General features: G+C 41.7%; 1 protein-coding gene across 1 annotated transcript; it reads left to right on the forward strand.

Annotated features, from left to right (window-relative positions):
* The first annotated feature begins 4,244 nt into the window (after positions 1-4,244).
* Positions 4,245-20,992, forward strand: LOC139297752 (uncharacterized). The gene is made up of 5 exons (XM_070920542.1): positions 4,245-4,761; positions 11,170-11,251; positions 11,426-11,940; positions 15,807-15,860; positions 19,692-20,992. The coding sequence occupies exons 1-5, from the start codon at positions 4,693-4,695 to the stop codon at positions 19,815-19,817; spliced, it is 846 nt and encodes a 281-aa protein (XP_070776643.1). The 5' UTR covers positions 4,245-4,692; the 3' UTR covers positions 19,818-20,992.
* Positions 20,993-21,391: the final 399 nt, after the last annotated feature.

Raw genomic sequence — 21,391 nt, forward strand, 5'->3', positions numbered from 1 at the left:
GCTATAAGAATAAAGTTCCTTTTGGGGGGAAACACACTGGTTTACATAAGATACTGTATGTATGAACTGGAGTTCATGGTTTTAAAAATATGCTGCAAATGGATAAAATGTGCTGATTTGATTGATTTCCCTTCTTGATATTAGCTGCTATACCCCAAATGTGAATATAAATATACATCCTCAGAAACTACATTTTAAACCTTCATTCAGCTGGGGGGAAAAATCACTTCATGTCTAAAATTTCCTGTAAGGGTGTGTTGCCACTGGCCAAGGGCACTGTTGTGTAAACAAGACCTGTGAAGCAATGGGAGAGAGAACCAGAGAGTGAGACAAATATTGCGTAACTAAGCCTGTGCTTTGTGTGTTTTTTAAAAAAAAACAAAACAACAGTGAAGAGAAAATAGCAGCCTGGGAGACTAAAAGTAACCTCTCCAGCACAGATGGCCCCCACGCTTTCCGCCAGTGGGTCAGTGGGTGAGGGAAGAGTGGAGGGGAATGGAGGCGAGAGGAGAGGCTGTGGCTGTACGCCGCTATCCAGGGGAGTGTGTGGGCGACGCGGGCAGCAGGAAAGAGAAAGACAAGGACTTCCAAGGCCAAGTGGGCCGAGGTTTGCAGTATGCACAGCTAAAAACAGACGCGGTGACGCTCAGAGGTCAGCCGGCTGATTTGTCATCAGCTATTTCAGTAATGTTTAACAACTGACGAGGGAGAGGGAAAAATGTTGACATCACTGGTGCATGCTCACATCACTTCTTGCCCCCGCATTCTTCCGATTGTGCAATCATCAAGGCAGAGAAATCAAACGCTGTTTCCTGGATTTAAGATTGTGCCATATTTGGTAACCAGGACAATACTGGGTCAAAGTGGCTGAAAACTGGTGTCATAGCATCACCTTTAGGTGGTCTCTGGTCCTGCCTCTGATCAGAGTGCATCACCCAAGATCTCTTCTCTCCTCTCCTCTCCTCTCCTCTTCCCTCATCTCCTCGTCTCTTTTCTGTCTGATCTGTGAATGTGGATCTGTCCTCTCTGAATCAGGGTACACTGTCCATTCAAACCTTGTGAATAAATTATGAATAACTAACTGATGAGCCAATGATGAACTTTGAACCTACTCTAACATCTCTTACATACAGTGGAATTACTTAGACACAAATGTTTGGTAAATGACTAAACTTCAATTTGAGGAAGAGAGAAACATTTCTGACACGTGACCTTTAACAGGAAATGATTGTACCATCCCCTAATGCAATGTTGGGACAAGCAAATTGTCTGTAAGTGTTACAGAGGAATGAACAAACACCTTTCACACCCATACTCTCTTCAAACACTTACACGTAACACGTAGAATCTGCTCAACCTACACGCCACATGATCTGTGCAGTATCAGTGAGCTGCCGGCAGAGAGCAAACCAGTTACACTGCAGCAGTGTTTGCTGTGGCAGGCACCGGAAACATGCTGTTTCCATTGAAAAATCTACTGAATAACCACTGGATAAAAACGAACTGCTTACATTTACAATGTCCAACTCCTCTAATACACCATTGCTGTTTCCAGTGATGTACTAGAGGTGGATTAGCTAACCATTAAAGCACACTATAAACTGGAATACAAAGGGCCTTAAGGTGCCTAAAGTTTTCTATCTATATTTCAGGTGATATTATGCTAACATGTTGCATATTTCTAAATACATGTGTGTTTAGTCAAATAATCATAAAACTAGGAGGAGGAGGAGGAGGAGGAGGGACACTGGTTAGTATCTTGGGGTCCCTAGTGCAACATCTTATTTTTTAACCCATGGTGGGTTAATCTGGCCCTGACATAAATTGGACATTTTTTTTAAAATATTTTTCAAGTTAACTAAAAAGATAAGATATCCATCCTTCAGAGCGACATCTCTTTCTGTGTCACTGGTTTTCAGGTTCTTGTTAGCTTGTAGTTATTGAGGACACAAAAAGCTCATGAGGAGTTTTGCAGGACAGCGGTCTCTTGTCAGGCTGACAATTTTCTAATGACCAATATTTTTTAAAAAGAATAAACCATCATGCTTAACAGCATTTCCTTCATCCAAAGGTCAAGGGTCATATTAGTGACCGACTTCAATTACACCACCCACCTCCACTACACCCATCCAATGCTGCTCAAAGGATTTGTGACTGCAATCGAAGATCTTTTCTTTTCATGTAATCCAGTTATTCCTAGCCTCTACAAGAACACAAATGCTGCCCTCCTGTGGCCAAAAGTGTCAAGACAAGAGCCCACAAAATGAGTCAAGCAGCCTTTTAGTCTCCTTAATAATTTGACAAAGGCTTCACAATGAGCAGAACTATGATGTCGTTTTTTCTTTTGTCATTATTTTGGACAATTTATATTCATTAGAAAAATAAACACTTACACAGGTTGGACAGGCCTTGGGTATAGTTGACTCGTTTGGCTATATTCAGCGGCAAATTGGATTTGCATTGAGCTTGACTTGGAGCCAAGCCACAGGCTCCTTGGAAAGTTTACCAGGTCATTGACCGGAGGTGTTAAGTGAACAAGCCTCTCACATACAAGCAAGTGAGCCAGAAGTCTTTAAAGGCATAGCAGGCTGTTAGCATCAGAAAACAAAACTGGCTAAAACTAAAGTCAGCTCTAATGAATCTAATACAATGATTTTACGTCTTTAGCAGCAGGTTTTAGAATGAATAACTCTGCGTGCAACATATGTACACGTGCATCAACATCTTAGAGTAGACAGTGTTTGCAAAGAATGACATCACTGAAACTGGATGCCCCACTTACACCAATTATACCTGACGTGCTCTCCTTCTTTACATCTTCCTCTGTCTCTCTCTCTGTCTCTCTAGTTTCACCAGAAGGTCTGGTTGCTGTTGGCCACTGGACCAGCACAAAGATTAAGAGCTGTAAAAAGAAGGACACTGCATAATGGAAAGCATCACAAATGGAAATGCTAGTTATAATACAGATTTTCCTCTACTAACATAAACTGCAGCACCTGCAGCTATTTCAATCATGTTTACATGCTTACATAATGCATGTCTTTATTTGTGTAGCTGTCTACACTGTACCCTGAGATAGTAAAAAGAGGGAAACCTTGGGGTATAACATCTTTATCTATTCACTTATTTGGGTAATGACTCTGAATTAAATTACAGTGACAATACAATTCAAAGACTTAAGGAACTGCAAGAGCTTGGGGTTAGAGAAAAGGAAAATGTGTCTTTGATGTAAATTCATGTAAGACAACAGTGGAAATGAACACAATTTGTTTTTGACAAGAAATGTCCCTCTTGCAGGCAAGATCAGCCCCTATTTGGGTAAATGATTTGTGTTCAGTTCATATCACAAGCTCGTGAAAACCGATAAGGCTGTAAAAGTTAATTAAGATGGTTTGATAATGAATCAAATCAAGTGTATAGCACTATTACTAACATTAGTACTATAAGCCCCTTTCATGCCCAGTTGAAAGCTTCATAATATGTGGTAAATCGCAATCGTAAAAAAATGTATTCAAACAAATATAAGGTACTTGTATTTTACTCGAGTATTTCCATTCCATGCGAACTGATACTTCTACTGCAGTTAGTGGGAAATATTGTCCTTTTGATTGTATTTGACAGCTACAGTTGTTTTTTTTTGTTACTTTACAAATTAGGATCTAATAAAAGAGTTAATAAAATGTGATGCATAGATTAAACTGCCCACCAGTGTACAAAATACTTAAAATTAGCTCTACCTGACCAAATATAAAAGTAAAATGCTACCTACACAGCAATGCAGCAGTAATAATAATCCAATAACAATAACAGCATAACTTTTTTTTTCTATTTAAGTGTCCTAGTAATGCAATACCACGTAAATGAAACGCAGCCATCATTTATGTTATTAATTACAATTACAATATTGTGTCAATATGTCTGTTGTGAAAAATGTCAGTTGATTACGTATTTAAGTGAGTGAAAGTAAGGATATAATGGCTGCAAACTCACTTGATGAAAAGCAGGGGCTATAAATGATTAGCCTAAAATTAAAAGAGGAAGCAGACTGTCAAGATAATGTGGCTTTAACTCTCAGCCCTCCTCCTCGGGAGAAATATATGACATCACTCAGCGGTACAGCCAATCAGAGGGCGATACGCTCCAGCTGGAGGAGCACCCCGTGAGTTCGTGTAGCTGGTATGCATTTGGTTGTGTGTATGTGTGTGAGTGTGCGTGTGTGCGTGTCTGAATGCGAACAAGTTGATATTATTTTTAATATTTTCCAAAACTCCTTTGAATTGAGCTCTGGAATTAAGCCGAGGCCACGGCGAGTGAGCCGTCTTCCAGAGCCGCCCAAGGAAAAGGAAAAAAGACTTTCCACAAGAACGGAGACTCTAATGAACTCGAAAATAACAAGTTTGCGACGTGCGGCCGCTGAAAACAAGCCACATCTACGCAGTTTAGCGAATTTCGGTGTATCATTTGTTTTGTCGGCACGAGCTAACTTGAAGCTAGAGCGTGCGGCTGCCCAGGCTGCTTTTTTATGTTGTTGTGTGTGTGTTTGGCACAGTTTGCAGTCAAGTAAAAGTCCCGTGTGCCTTCTTTTGAATGTGTGAAGCCGCTCATGTTAGCTAATGAAGTTGTCGTGAACGTCACATAAGAAACCGTAATAAGAACGTAATTGCAGGGGATAAGCCATAAGCCACGCAGAAAATGCTAAAGACGCTGACAAAGAAGCTAAGAAGACATTCACTCAATGAGATACATCCTTTCCAGCTGAAGGTAAGTTTGACTCAGTCACTTACTGTTTGAATGCTATTCCTATTGTAACATTGTTGAAAGACATATGTTGTATCTGTCAGTACACAAGTTATTGCACGAAAATACACAGTACAGTAGAGATTAGAAGAAATGAGATTGTTTGCGAGCAGCGTGGCTTTGCTTTTATCTTGTGACTTGTTCAGTTGTAGGCCAGTTGACTACGCAGCTTAAACACTGTAAGCTGGCTGTAACCTTCCTTGAACGGGGTTATCGTGAGTTCATTAACAGCCTTTCTCTTTCTCTTTCACAAACACACACACACACACACACACACACACACCACGAGACAGACAACATACTGTAGCAGCTTCTCTGTGGAAATTGCCTGCCTGTGTGTGTTCTGATATTCAAGCATATGTTGTTTGTGGGCATTTTCTGGCCTTCTGAGCACCTCAGCCCATTCATTACCATGTTTAGAGGGAATTTACTCTTCCTGGCTTACAGGACCCAAGCCAGATGTTTACAAGAAGAAACCGGAGACCCACACTGCTACACAAACACACCAGCAAACATGTGGCATGTCAACAAACTCTCCCACTCGCAGATGGACTCTCATTGACTCATAAACTGTAGTTCAGCTGTTTGTCATTTGAGAAAGTAATAATGTGTCCACATTCATTGTCCACAGCTCTCTTGTGAGGATAATCTGTTTGACATTCATAGCTGTGAAACTAGTCCTGGTTCTTCATCTATAGAGAGAAGGGCCATGTAGTTTGTCGAAATAGCTGTGCGTGTGGTGGGCAGGGGGTTGGCAACGGAAGCTCATTTAGATGCACACAAAGACTAGAAAAAACCCCAAACATTTCAGTAAAAACCTTATTGTGGCAAGCTATTATTGTCCCGACATCTACATCTTTACCCTCCAATTTTCCACAACAGAATCCATGCAAGTGCTCCTCAATTGTTACTGCCTGCTCAGTTTGGATAATGCCTCTTTTTTTGGTGAGCAGAGGGGTGAATCGTATCCTGCATGGGTCACTAACTTGCTCCATCCACAACAATGTTGTGCGTCAACCAACTGTATAGTCGCATGGCAGCCATTTTGTGCCAGAGTGCGTCCGATCAAAGGCCTGGCCGAGGATACAGGGGAAAGTGTGCCATCCCTGTTGTCTACTTTTGTTTGTGTTTGTAACTCTGCTCAGTGGTAAGATTCTTTCTGCTCAAAGTGGTTAGCGTGATGGGAAAAGTGAATTGTGAGTAGTGACTAGGCCTGTTGCTTGCACCCTCCTAGCCTGATGCACAAGACTTCTTCAAGCCAAGCCTTGTATCTCTGAAACTGGTACTATCCAGAATTACCACTGGAAACAGCACTGCTTGTTGAATCAATGTGTGAAAACACATCATAATGGACCTTTTCGTTGCCAGAGTTTATCTTTGTAAGCAACCCTTGTACCTGTTTTAAAACTCCAGGACCTGCACCATACAATGGAATGGAATGGAAACAACCAGTGAATCACCTTTCCGGTGTCTGGGAACACAGCAACATCACATCGACTTTCTGACTAAAGGAAGTCAGAAAGTCTGTAAACTGCAATGGATGTTTACAACAGACTGAATTCTTAGCAATGTCGTTGGGTTCCTAAATCTCCGCAACTACTTTGGTTAATACAAAGTTATTATTACTGCTAGGAATGATGGCCAAAGCTATGAATATAAGACACAAGTTGTAATAAATTGGAACTATCCTTTAAAGGGGTACTCCAGGGATTTAGTAGCACACTTCCACAAAGTTATATATATGTAGTCCCCAACATGCGTGTAGCAAAGTTTGTAGCACCAGCTTGTAACAAAAGCCACAAAAGACATTTTGTAACAGTTTTTACGGACTGAATATAATTCCGTCCTCATGACAAGTAAACGCATCTTGTGATGAGTCCCTTTAAAATTAACCAACAGTGTTGTTAAGGCTCAAATCTGTAAAACATTAAAGGGGTAGATCGTCATATGTTTAGTTATTTGCAGGTTTGCTGGTTGGGTTGGTTGTATTCTAAGTGAGCCCCCTCAGGAAACAGTCATTGATGACCCAGGTCTGAACCGTGTTTCAGTGCATGTTTTCATTATGGCTGAATTTTGACATCCATTGTTTTGAATAAAGACTAATAAAGCAGAATTCAGATTTTGGTTCTGGTGGATTTAGTTCGAGAATTTTGTGTAGTATAATTATCTTCTATGTTGTCGTCTTTTTCACAAGTTACTCAGATAATATATTTGAGTTTGAAGTCTGCAGTGCTCTCTCTGTGATCGAGGGTTGAACGACTATTTCAGGATAGTTGAAAAGAGGCTAAATGTCTCTCAGGCCCTGTTGCAGTGCCTATCCAGGGATCTTACACTAATCAAGACTACTCATGCTACACTATGGGGAAGATCCACTGGAGTGTGAGGGAAAGAGAATCAACCATCTCTGACCCTTTGTCGTGTGTCTTCACGAGAAGGGGAATGGAGTGTGACAGTGTCCATGTCAGTGTGGAAGGACAGAGCAAAGCTGATATGTGTGTGAACTGGGTGGTGTGTGTGTACGCTGTGACATTGCCATTGATCCAGCTTAGCAAGCTGCTCAGCGATGCAAGGGACTGACAAGGATTTCATTCAACTGTTCTTGACACACAAACACACAATTCTTTGTCTGTCTTTGCATGTATGCACAAAAGCAGTTTTTATGCTTTATTCATGCAGTGTCACATTCACTTTGCTCATGTGCCTCAGCTCGCTGAATGATATCACATAGTCTGCAATTATTTTCCTTTATAGACTGGTGTAAAACTATAATATAGATTAAAAAATGTTATGCTGTGCATTTTTCTCAGAAAAAAATACTTCTGCACAATTCCTATAAATCCAAATTATAAGGACTGGCATGTCGTTTTGTCTCCTTGTCACTTTTTTTTTACACATCTTCTGAGAATTATCTCTGGAGTTATGCACAGCAAATCATATCACAGTTGGTATTCGGATATAAGATTGAACTTTGTATTACATTGCATAATTGTAGATTTGATTAGCTTATCAATAGTAAGGATTATGAACATAAGTATACTGTACCGTTCTTTGGTTGGTGTGTGAAAGTGTGAGAAAAAGATGGAAAGACCTTCCAATCCAGTTTGGTGCAGTGTTACTCAGGTGCACTGCAGGCCCATGTTGCTCTCCCCACCTCAAACATCATCGGAATATGTGTCATCCAAGTTAGCAGTGGAGCCAAATTTAGTAGTTGGACAAGATGATGAAAGTGATTGACTTGAAAATTATGTAATCATTCAAAGTTATTATTTTTAATTGTAATTAAAGTTATTACAGAGATACATCCAGTACACTAATGTGGAAGCAGCAGTGGAGGGTCACTTAGCATTTAAAATGCCATTTTCACACTTGTTTCCAGCTTAACACGTCTCCTTCCCCACGGTTTGTTTTCTCTGTGAATACGATGCTAATGACTAATAAGCGTGTGGGGAAGGGTGTGACTGTGGGTGGTCTTGATTGAACATCTGATTGGGATATATTGTGTCCTCTCTCCCTTGCATGTCGCTCCTTAACTTGTAGCATAAATATGTTTCTCGTATGCACATCAACTCTCTGCAGAGCACATTTAGGTCTATTGCATTGAGCTGTGCCTCTGCACAAATACTGAGGTGCCAGTTTACAACAGTGAATGTTCTGGAAAAACTTCTGGAAAGGCAGTATTGATGCTTAGCTGCAGAGATTATACTATGAGGCAGCCTATCCAGGTAGGAGTGGTGCAATCCAGGCTTAACCACAGTATTATACAAAACTGGAAGTGACAAGGAACAAGAAGAAATGTTTGTCCTTTAAGGTTCTATAAGTCATCACGCACTTTTAAGTCATCACGCACTTTTACATCCAGCTGCTAAACTTGTGAGGGTAAAATGCAGACTACAAGTGAAGTATTGTGCGTCAGCTTTTCAATAATAGTATATTTTGTGTATTTTTAGGTGAAATTACACTAAAACATCCACTTAACACCATATTGTGGAGCTGGAATGATGAGGATGTTGGTTTGAATGCCACTCAGGCAGAGTCTAACATTTGTTATAGCTAGCCATGCTAAAGCAATGACCGTATTAGATGAGGAAAAATACATGCAAAGTGCTCTTGCTCTCTCACACACACTCAAACTGTCATTTGTAACAACAATTTCTTACATTTTGATATTAGATAACTGATCAAATGTCATGACCTCTCTCAGGTTTTCACTGTATAGAAAACCCACGCTAGACTGAGGATCTAAACCAGTATTGGGAGTGAAACTTATTCAAATACTTGCACACGTACTCAGTCTTTGCTTTACACTCCCAGATGAGATTTGCATGGCTGAATTCTTTTATGGTCTGTTGACACGGACCTGCTTTGCATAAGTAGTAATTTCTCAGATAGTGTACAATCTATTCAAGTGGTGGTTAGTGTTACAGTGATGACAGTATATCTGTGCGCCGGTGAAGTAAGGAAGTCACTGAAGGTAGAAGGCTGTTGTGTCAGGCACTAAAACTCACAACAGTTGTTATGCTTTAGTGACTGAGATATGCAGTTATTACAGTGTGTTGTGACAGCATGAAGCGCATTAACAAGTCGTTTATTTCAGTGTTAGACATCAGCCCATATCCTACAAGTGAGCTACACGTGTGCTACATTTCTGTTGTCCTCTGATCCATCAACAACAACCTCTGAGGCAGTCCCTGAGGGCCCAATCTTTACTGTCAGCTTATAGTTGCACAGACAACAATTGCTTTGTGGAGAAACTTCTGTAAATATCGAGTAATCATCCTGATGATCTCACTGAGTGTAAATACAGATTTAAATGTCTCAGACTGAACCCATGTCTCTTCTGAATACAATTAAGACATTTTATGAAACACCAGCATCTCTTCATTCTCAGTATCCTGCATCAGTGACTTTTTTTCATAGGATTTCAGCTGTTTCATGGATGCTGCCCAACAATAACTCGCTGGAGTGTACGGTGTAGCTGAAGCCCTGAGCCAGCCACTTGCCAAAATACATTTCCTTCCCACAGTTATTCCTCAGTGTAATTTTCCTATGGAGTTCATGAAGCGACGCTGTTTAACTTGAGAGCCAGGGATTTTTTTTTTTGTCTTGTACACTGGCTCTGGGCCTGTTCATTGAGAATCTATCCCACAGTTTGTGTACCATTGAAAAGCAAGAAGGCTGCTCTCAGGCCTCATCCACATATTTCCATCAATAGTGTCAATACTCTTATTCTACCCTGAAAAATGAGGCTACATGTATATCCTTTACTGTGCTATTTGATACTTTGAAATTTAGTATTCAGTACTGTGCTGCACCACAAATCTGTATGGGAAGACTGTTTCCAATGTTTTGTTTAGCCTTTTTTGGTATTCTGATGTGAGTCATGCCAAAGTATGCCATTTTTTCTCTAGGTGCAAATCATAAAACCTACATAACATGCTGAATGTCTACATTAAACTACATATATAGGATCCTATGAAAATATGCATTGATTTTGTAGTCATTTTAGTAAACTACATATATCAGCTACAGTTGGTGATGATAGGAAATGTTGACAATTGACATTTAAAATGAAAAAAAGTGAGACACAGCTATGTGATAGCCTTTTGATTTTTTTTTTTTTACCAAAATACACAGTGTGAAATTATACATTGGAATTCACACTTGAATTGAATTGAATACTGTCTGCCCTCATTGGGCTCAGAGGCCCTGGCTCCTCTCTCCCTTTTTCCCTCTTTTTGAAGAGCTTCAGAAAGAAGAGGAGGTGTGTGTGTGTGTGTGTGTGTGTGTGTGTGTATTAGAGAGTAGAAGGGAGGACACTGTATGTTTGTGTGGATGTATGTGTGTAAGCATACACACGCACAAGCACAGATGGCAGCTGCTCAGCGAGGCCTCGGAGTGGTAATTACTGAGTGTGAGGCGCATTACTTAACTCTTAGCGTTGCAGTCTGCAGGGTATCTGTATTGTTGCTACTGGTGTAGATGAGGAATTGATTTTAAACAGACAGACTGGTTCGGGTTGTGGGAAAAGAAAGTAGCCTGAGCTTAATTTAGACAGAAGCGTGACTCAACTAGTCCTGCATTTTGTGACTTTAAGCATCTATACTGTATGTAACTGTAGAAATGACCATGCAACAGTTGATTTCAGAAGAAATTCAGACAAATTCTTAGGACTTCATTTATACAAAAATTGAAAACATCCTTCATAATTGACCCTGGGGCATAAATTTTGACTTTTTTTTACTTGAAAAAAAGAGAAAAGACTGATATTTTTGGAATGCTTTTTATGAAATTTTACCAATGTCAGGGTTAAAATGTTGAGGTGTTACCATATGGCATATTTGACCTACAGTATGAGCTCAATCCTTTTTCCAGATTTCTTACCATGGCAGTGGAGAGGGAGGGGAGAGTGATGACTCAGAGGGGGAGAACCAGGAGCTTGCACAGATTGACAGAGGTAAGATTATTTTAGTTTTAAATAGATGATGATCTTCCACATCACTTCTTGATTCTCACACGTTATAATTACATGTTTCAAGTCAACAGATAGTATGCTTGTAGATGAGAGACTCTTTTGCAACCATGTCTCCACCTACTCCTTTGACAATTTCCTGTTTATCAACTCCTTTAGAGAGACGGAGAAATGGTGCCCTCACCCCCTTGGCCACAAGCCAGCAGCACAATCAGGGTCCCCTCTCTCCAGCCCGGTTACGACGCCTCCGCCTCCTCTTAGATGCCAATCTGGATCGCCACTCTTCAGAGGAAGAGCTCGAGCGAATCAGCTGCGGTGACAGCAGGAAGTGGGTGTCGGCTCTTCCCCAGCGCCACAGCGATCACCACAGCAGCGCCTCCAGTGATGAGGAGGTGCGGGACCTCTGTGGCTGTGGGTCTCCGGCCGCCTCCACCAGGCCGCTGATTGAGCCGGGTGCTTGCTTGGCTGCCTCCCCCAGTCCCGTACTCTTCAGCTCTAGCCCACCACGTAGCCTCAAGCCACCCCCCATGCGCTTTCAGCTGCAGGTGGTGCAGCCAGTGGTACGACCCATCATTTTGACCCACTTTGACCAGACAGCACCTTATAGAAAGTATCGGCACAGTTACGGTGGGGAGCTGGGGAGGCCCAGTCTGGACCTGGAGAAAATGCAACAGGTTAGTAGTCCAAGCCACGGTTAAATAGCTCATGACTTTTTATTTACTAGCCCAAAATGTCAGCTTTGCAAGATATCATATGGTGTAATAGGCACATTTTCATGAAAGTCATCACTAAGTTGTTTGTTCCGTCCAACACTTTCAACCAGGGTGTAATGAACACTGCACTTTGTGTAGGGGCTGCTAATTTGGCTTTTAATCATTAACATATTATTAGATAACATTATTAACAATATGACAATGTTGGAGGAAATATTCAGATGCTTTATCTAAGTAAAAGTCATAATTCCACACTGTAAAAATACTATATAGTATAAAAAGTATGAATCCTATATAAAAACAAATATACAAAATATAACAGAGTCAAAACTACAAGTACTCAATGCTGAAAATGGCCCCTGTGAGTGGAATACTATTACACTATTATATTATTGGATTATTATTACTGATTATTAAATTGCTTAATGTGTAAGTAGCATGTAAATGTTGTAGCCAGTCGAGGTGGAGCTAATTTGCAGTGCATCATATTTTATAAACTCATCATATGTTTTGTATCTTATTTAGTAAAGTAACTATTGCTGTCAAACATATGAGTTGCTGTCAAATAAATGTGGAGTAGAAGTATAAAGTAGCATAAAATGGAAATTTTACTGTCCTTTACTCTCAGTAGGATGTTTAGCTTGGAGAACACCATAATTCTGGATAACCAGGGTACAAAAGTTACATTATGCATTATGTATTGTCTTCACTACCTGACAAGGTGGTATGGTAATCCTATTAGCCAAATGAATTTTCTTCCCCCAAATACTTACAAATACAAAAGCACTCACAGGACACCTTTTCATGTCTTAAACCTTATTTCACCATTAATTAAAAGTATATTTCTCAGCAATATCAACACAGTTGTTACATGTAATTTGATGTTTAACTTGCCACTGTAGCAATATGTGTATTCCACTGAACATGTTAAAAGGACCAAACAGAAGATGACCGTTACACTACACCCCTGAACAACTCAGTTATGTCGGGCCGAGGATTTGGTCCAAAAATACAATGATGTCCCTGCAGTCTAACCGGCTCCCCTACACACACACACACACTCGCACAAGCAAACAAAGTCTTCCCTTTCCATAGCCGGACGCTCGCCACCACGGTGGTCTGGCTGGAGAGGGATGAAGGAGAGGGAGGCACGGACGGCAGATGTCCGCCCTCGTTTCTCACAAAGGCTGGCAAGCGAGGGGAAACGATGGAGGGGTGGAGGCAGAAGGAGAGGATTAAATAAACAACAGAAAAACGACAGCCACTAATGAGTCATGGAGAAGCTGGTCCACTAATCATTAAAATCCAATAGACTTGTTGGCCCACACCGTGGATGGGAAAGGGTGTGTGTATGTGTGAGTGTGTTTGCAGAGAGAGAAACTGCGGGTTTCAGGGGTCCATATGTCCATGGGGTTTTTAGAGGGAAAGAACAGATGATGAAAGACAGCGGGCAGCAATGAGAGGGGTGAAGAGAAAAAAAGAGGAAGAGCGTGTGTGTGTGTGTGTGTGTGTGTGTGTGTGTGCGCGGGGCTGGGGTACGCGTCTATCACCCTGCTGGTCGTTTTGTGTCTGCATGTGTACATCCTCCTGCCTGTGAGTTTGTTGCAGTGTCAATGTGTGTCTGTTGCCACAGTGTGAGTGTGTCTGCATGTGTGAGAGTGTGTGCACACTCAGTCAAGTGGAATGGGAGGTGCTGCAGGGAATACAATAGGGGGCCAACAGAGGTAGCTAGCAGACACAGCCCTCAGTCTCCCATTAACCCTTTAGCTGGACAACTTCCAGTCACAAAGTGCGCCTCAACTTCTGCACGTCACCATGTGATTTCTTTCATGTATGCTGTTCTGGAGTTTAAACCTTAAAAAGAAAGATGACAAGCTGGCTCCTTTTAAAAAAAGCAATTTAAAGGTGTTAAAACCAGGGGAATTCTGTGTTACATGTGTGGAAGGTAGATGAGCAGTGCACAACTGCTATCTAGGATGGATTATTAAACATTTTCTATCCCATGCTTCTACAAACGTTCATTTTAGACCACAGACTCCCATTAGTTTAATTATTTTCTATTGGGACCTCAGATGAGAAGGTTTTTGTTATGAGTTGGTGAAGAGGATTGATGAAAACAGTGAGGGGAGTTAAACCTGTGATCAAGTCTCCATTTACTAACAAAGAGAGAAATCATTTTCAGACTCAACTATTCCCTATATTGTTGGGAGAATGTTGAAACAATGTCAAAGTCCATGTGGTTCCCAAACTCCAAACTCCTCTTTGGACACTACTGATCCAGGACTATCTGAGGCAAGTGATTGGGAAGCAACGTTACCTAACGGGCCCTGGTGTGATCAGCATTGACGTAATGTAATAAAACATATACACCGGTTGCTCAAAGGACCATTGTTGTATTTGTGCATGCTGCTCGTTTACCTCACTTCCAGCAATCTCTCATATCAGTGTTATATTTTGGCATTCCGTGTTATTAAAATAAGATTACAGTTGTGTTGTCATGCATTTAGAAGTGCAGAAAAATCAGCTGGTGTGTTGATGCTTCAGTGATGAGCTTCAACGTCTGAGACGACGTAAACATAAACTGGTTATATTATAGCCTCCACCAACAAGTAGACAAGACAAGACAAGCCAAAGCAACTTTATTTGTATAGCAGGTTTCATACATGACAAGGCAATTCAAATTCTTGTCATTGAAACAACAACAGAATAAATAATACACAGACAAAATCTTTTAAATCCACCCCCATAAAACAATCCCACATTCAGCACAATCATAAAGATAACATGATCCTTGTATTTTTCATGAATAACCACAACACTCCTATCTCACCTAAACAGTGAGCTAGTTAGCAAGTCACATCCTGTTGGACTGGGTGTATATATAATGTATATTTTGAGAAGATGGTGGTGGACAGAATTAATGAATGATCATGAAAATGATCTATCGTGATAGTTTGAGGATTGGGTGAGATAATGTGGACTCATTGAAGGTTTGTAGTAAATTGGCCAAACATGTAAATCCCAAGTTTACGGTTCTTTCAAAGTGATCACATTTCTGATGACTGAACAATACAGAGTGACTATAATTATGTACAGTTAGAAATATATCTTTGTTAACTTTTTTGAAAGACTGAATTAGTCCAAGCAGCTCGCAGCCACATGGACTGTAGTATCATTGATAAAAAAAGATAAGGACTGGCGGGAGGTGAGCATGAGGGCAAGTGCACACCAGCTTTCTCCCACATCAGAACAGCAGGAGTCTTGTGTTTCCATTCTTTCCTGTGCTCCCTTCCCCCTTAGAAGCTACCTCCCCGACTCGAGACAATTCGATGATTGTGTGGTCCCTCCACCCCCACTGTTTTTTTGAGAATAGTGGAGCTGCGTGGACATGGAGGGGAGTGGGAGACAGGATATTGCATAAGCTTCATTGACCGACTGTTTAGTTTAGTGCGACAGCTGAATTTGCCTCACTTCCTCGATCATCCTGATTCAATGTTATTTGACTGCCAATGTACAGAACTTGCTGTTTTGATGAAAAGATTGCCGTTCAAATAATGATTTTGAAATGGTTGAATTTTAGTAATATGCCTGAGTAGAATCAACATGAATGCACATGCACGTAAACCTAGCATGACTTTATCCAGACATTTGTACATACAGTCACTTTTTGTGGATTCACAGTACTAAAAGTTTATTGAATTGTGCAAGACAAAGTGTGCAAACTGCACAAGCATGCAACCTTTACACTGTTTTTAGATTGTCATGGATGTCCATAAAAGCTGCTGCACAACAGAAGATGAACTCTGTCATGTTTTTGTTCTCCACAGAAAATGCTGCTGAAAAAGAACTGTGGAGGGAAAACACGGACTATAAAAATTCGGGTGAGTTCATTTTTATTCAACTTACTTTCCCACCCTAAATAAACAAAACCCTCTTGTGGTATTTTGCCGTGATGAATGCAAATTTATGGTATATTCAAAAAACCCTGTTTCTGATGGCTGTTATGAAGATAAGTTGTTTGTACAAGTGGTATTAATGTGAATACACACACTTGCTCGCACAGCCTTTCCTTCTATATTTCATTTTCCCATAATAGGCAGTCCAGATCAGGGTGTCTATTACAGCAATGATAAGGTTGCTCGGCCCCCGTGAACAGCCGAGCCTGTCTTGTCGCCAGCACCTTGATGTCAATCCAACATGCACACTGGGACGGCATCTGGCAACAGCGTTTGTTCCCATGCCCTGCTCGCAACAGAGCCATGCTTGAGACGTCTGAAAATCTGATAGTCAGATTCCTTTTGCACACAGCGCCCAGCTAAACACTGTTTACTGCAGCGATACTTAGACAGAAACAAGGAGAAAAATGGGCTTTTTTTCAGGTTTGTTTGATCTCTTGATCTCACTCAACAGCCTTTAATTGCTGAGCCTTTGCACGTGTCCCATTAGTGGTCTTAAGAAGTGCACATTTACTCGCCTAAATAGCTTACACAAGGTATTTTCCCAAGATTGTGTCCCGACTGATCTTCCTATAAGGTGGTTTTCCGAACACAACCTCCAGTAATCATCCACCAACTCAGCACTGCAACCGTGTATGGGTTGATTTTGTTTTTAGTGTGTGAGGGAAGCATGTTGGAGAGTCGACTGGAACAAGCCTGGGCATCTTGGCACAGAGCAGGGCGCTCCAGAAGGATGCACAGTGTGGTGAGAGAAGTGACGTTATTATCACGTTGTGTGGGATAGTGTCAATGGAACCTTATCACACACTTGTTTATGTACACACACACACACACACACACACACACACACACACACACACACACACTTACACCAACTGTAACAGCATCTAGGTTGCTCCAATCCTCCGTATAAGTATGTATCATCAGTACAAATATGTAAAAAAAAATAAATAAAAAAAAAATCTTTGAGAGTGGTTTAGGAAGAACAAGTCAGCGGTGATGAGAGATGGAGCTGAGGAGGAGGAAGAGGAGGTGGAGTGTTGTGCGGTTCCCTTGTGGTGTATTTCCAGGGATGAAGTCATTTTCCATTTATAGCCTGGCCGGCTGCTATCTGTTTAGCCCCTCTGATACATGGAGATATTGCTCATTATCCTGTGTTCTCGCTGGCGTAGTTGGTAGTGTTGTTGTCCCTGTCAGTGACGTCTGTGGGCATTGGGTATGTTCCAGCTCATAGATTTTTTTCTTGAAGTGAGTACACAGTGAGCCTTTGGAGTGATGAGCCATTTGGAGGCTCGTGTTGACTGTCTACCCTTTGTGCCACTCCGTTCCGCAATCCATCCCATCTCTCTCTCTCTGTTACGTCTTTTCTCTGCTGCTACCTCTCTCTCTCTCTCCCTCTCCCTCTCTTTTATCTGTCCACCCTCTGTTTCCTGGCCAGAATCCAGACACTGGATCTGGATGGGGCCCCAGCTTTGACACCGGATTCAAGCATTCAGGCATGGGAGTTGTTACGGGAGTGAAGGTGTGCGATGGTGGTTGTGTGTGTGTGTGTGTTTTAAGGGGAGGGGGTCATGTGGAAGCAGTTGGAAAACACAGCTTTGGCCGCTGCTGCTGCTGAGGCCTTCCCCCTCTAGGGGCTGGAGGTGAATAGGAGAGAGGGGTGATGAGAACTTCCCGGGCAAGAGCGATGGCGTCTGGTTTCAGCCACCGTAAAGAGTTGGTGCAGAGGAAGGCAAAGATTGATTGAGGTGAGGGGGAATGGTGCAGATATGGAGAGTGGACGGGAAAACTAAATTGAAGCAAAATGTGCTGCATACCCCTTTTGATTTTTGATTGAGGTAAACTACATGGCTTGGATGTGATGTTAAGGCATTTTTGGTTTTAGGATCAGGACGGACAGATGTTTCAGGAATAGTCTGACATTTTGGGAAATATGCTTATGCTGGTAGGTGGATTCTGTTAGTATTGGATAGAGCCCTGTTTACAGTATTTATGCGAAGCTAAGCCAACGCTAGAAGAAAGCGAATAAGCCATGGACGGATTATGACAATGGGCCTGTGGGACAAGTAACCCCCCCCCCCCCCCCTACCTAGCAGACATATTTTGTTCAGAGAGACTGCCCAACTCCTTACCAAAGCTTCCTGGCACAGCATGCCCACACTGACCCTCCTCACCACAAATACACAACACTATAGAGCACTTGATGGAATATTAGAGAAACCCATCAATGGAATCCTCTTTTATAGATTCTATTTTGTACACAAATAAACATCAGATCAGACTCTGTATGGAAAGACACTATTTTAAATGGGATCAGGAGCAAAAAAACATGGTCAGGATGATCTGACTGAGTCCTTTGACTTTACAACAGGAAATGTTGGAATCACCTCATACAGAGGCTCTAGTTGAGCCCCCCCACCACCACCACCCCGACCTCTTGGGCCCAAGCAGCAATCCATCATGTAATAAAAGTTTTTTTCCAAAATGTTTAACTAATCCTTTAACAGAGGCCCTGTAACATAGTGTGGAAACTTTTCAAAAGTGCAGATTGGGGCCTAAACTAATTCTAACAACTCTAAATGTCTTTTTGTCAAACCACTAAAGCTCCAGGACAAGCGAGATGTTTTAACTCAGCTTTCCAAATGCCGCTTTTGATGCCTCCACAAACGGAGAGCCTCGTACTTCTGGGACTTGTACTTTGTTTGCCCCTCCTGGGCCCTGAATGTCCGTCATACTGCAGATGTGACCACAGGACAACCCTGTGGGGATTGCTAACGTGGATGGGGAGCCATCCTGATCTATGACTCTCCCCCAACAGCTGGACTGACTCGCAGCTACCATATGGAGAACATCTTAACACAGTTTGCGTCTATCAAGTTTACTGTAACTTGTTCTTGGGCCACAATGTGTTTTTCCACCTCTCCACCACTTTTTGCCTGTTTGTATAAACATTGGTGGATAAAACGGCTCTAAGTGGTATTGGGAATTGTTGCCGTGTTACTGTGGCTCAGTTGTCAGTACTGAATCCCTTAAGATGTTGGCTGAAGCCATAGCAACACCTGTAGCCTCACATGCACTGTTAATGGGGCCTTATTTCATAGGCACTGATGTCACTGGGTACTTTTCCAGCAGCAGTGGGCACTTTCTCAGCGTCAGTAACAGGGACGCATCTATCTCTGTTCTCAGAGAGGTGTTTGGTAATGGTTGACAATGACAATATACAGCTATCCATATAAACACATGCTCAAGTTTTTTCACAGTATCAGATCCTTATTACAATGAATCTGTCTCAAGGTCCTAATCTTTCTCAGTCCACCTTCTCACAAACTTTGCCCCCCCCCCCCCCATCAGGCTCTGGAGAAAGTGCTGCCTCACTGCCAAATCCAACAAAGTCATTTCCTGTCGTTTCCTGTAGGGAGAAAAAATGACCAGGGCTAATTTTAGACGGAGGGCTTGTAGAGCCCCAAGAAGGTTCTGTGAGTGGAAAAGCATTTATGTCACTGGACCTGCAGTGTGAATGAAAAAGAAATCTGTGTGAAAATGTTCAAACGAGGTGCAGTCATCTCCCCACCACTGCTGGTTTGGTTTTCAGTCACTTTTTTGTCCATTTATGCTGCAAAAATTAAAAACGGTAACTGACCAATAGTACCATGACTAAGGACAGCGGGTAAAGTTCAACAGGTAGATGAATTCAAACACCTATATCCTGTCTGTTTCTCATTATGACTACTCTTCTCTCTCTCCCTGTGTCCTCAGAATCTGACAGGCAGTCGTCCTCCGCCCAGGTACACCTATGACCCCTCCATCTTCGCTTTCCGCTCCTTGAGCACAGTGCCCCCCTGTAGCCCCCTGACCCCGTCTGAGGATCCTCCCTGCTCATAAGGAAATTCATCTACCGCCAGATAACCCCCCCCCCATCATTCCCAGACGGCTGCTTTTTTTGTGGCTTCTGCAGCAGGACCAAGGAGTGACTGTTATGAAACTAGAAAAGACATTGGTTTGATGGACGCACTATTGCACACTCAGGTAATCCCACCCTGTAACGCTGTCACTTTGATCGTGTTTCTCTACATGAAATCAACAGGAACATTTTGAGAATAAGATGGCCTAAACACAACATTTCTAAGGATACTTCAGGTATTGCATATGTATAGCTCTCTCTGAAAAGATCCTGTGACTGGTGGACGAACGATCAAGAAACAAACATGGACCAGAGGTGGTACAAAGGGACAAGGCCAAGCGTTTTGAAGCCTGGATTTAGTTCCAGGTTGGATCAATATTCAAGGGAAATAATGCATGTAAGACAATCAAATGGTTCCAAGGTTTCCTCCTTTGATGTGATTACTGGACATCTTGTAAGGTTCTTGGTAGCTATATATACTAAACATGGCGAGGTGAGTCATCTGATATCTTGTTATTGTTGCGATGAACATAGACGGAGGTCATATTCGTCTGTCTGAAAAACTACTTCTTTGGCTGTGTTATTGAATATGCAGGTCATGACGAGCTATAACAAACATGTATGACATGTATGTATGTAGTTGAATAGTTGACCTTTGACCTTTTTTTGATGATGTACATTTCTTAATGAATTTGTCACTTTTAGTCCAGGTCAAAGTTAAGTACTTGTATCCTCTTTCCTTGCATGAATTCCACTGTTTTGCAGAAAGAGAGGTATGTGTGAAAATAAGGAAGTATGAGAATAGTTTGCTGCACATTTGGCAAGTGTAATTGGTGCTATGTTATGCATAGCCTACTTGTAGTGTGCCATTTTCTTCCCCCAATATTGTACCTCATTACTTTCTAGGTAGAAGAGGACCACTGGTACATCTAAGACATCCCAGTGTTTTTTTAAAGATCTCTTAATGCCTTGAAATCACATTCCTGTTGTATTGAATGAAACTTGAGGTAGTTCTCGGCTCCTGAAATGAGCTGATCAATTCATTAAACACGATGTCACCACTTTAACTAAGATTCGCCGAAGTGAATGTAACATTGTGACATGTTTTCATCCATTGTTGCACAAAATGAATCAATAAATGCCCTGTGGCCTCTTGTTTAGGAGGGGATTTTTATTTGGATCAATATATATTATGACAAAGTAAAGGGAGAACCTTAATAAAAGAGTGGACAAACAAAATGTAAAAGGTGTTGCTCATAGGGACAAACCCACAGAGAATTCTCACCCAATCCTGGACAAAATGACATTTAGACCAGACTTTCCAGAGACATTAGCCTTATACAGTGACTGGATATACTGTAAGCATAGCTCTGTCAACATTATATAAGAGTTAAGCCCATATAGAACTGTTTATCACTGGAACATCACCTTCAGTGTGTGTGTGTCTGAAGGATCTGCCAGGTGGAAGGACAGAGGACTCCTCTCATGTGTTTTGTGGCAGGGAAGAATGCTGTCCCTCAGTGATTAGTAGGTCACAGCACAGAACAGATCTACA

Source organism: Enoplosus armatus, chromosome 15 (assembly GCF_043641665.1).
Source record: "Enoplosus armatus isolate fEnoArm2 chromosome 15, fEnoArm2.hap1, whole genome shotgun sequence".
NCBI lineage: Eukaryota > Metazoa > Chordata > Actinopteri > Centrarchiformes > Enoplosidae > Enoplosus > Enoplosus armatus.

Excerpts from the sequence above, each read along its gene's own strand:
- LOC139297752 (XM_070920542.1), top strand. The coding sequence starts at position 4,693 with ATGCTAAAGACGCTGACAAAGAAGCTAAGAAGACATTCACTCAATGAG. Across the intron at positions 4,762-11,169 it reads TACATCCTTTCCAGCTGAAG|ATTTCTTACCATGGCAGTGG; the intron begins GTAAGTTTGACT and ends TCCTTTTTCCAG. Across the intron at positions 11,941-15,806 it reads ACCTGGAGAAAATGCAACAG|AAAATGCTGCTGAAAAAGAA; the intron begins GTTAGTAGTCCA and ends TGTTCTCCACAG.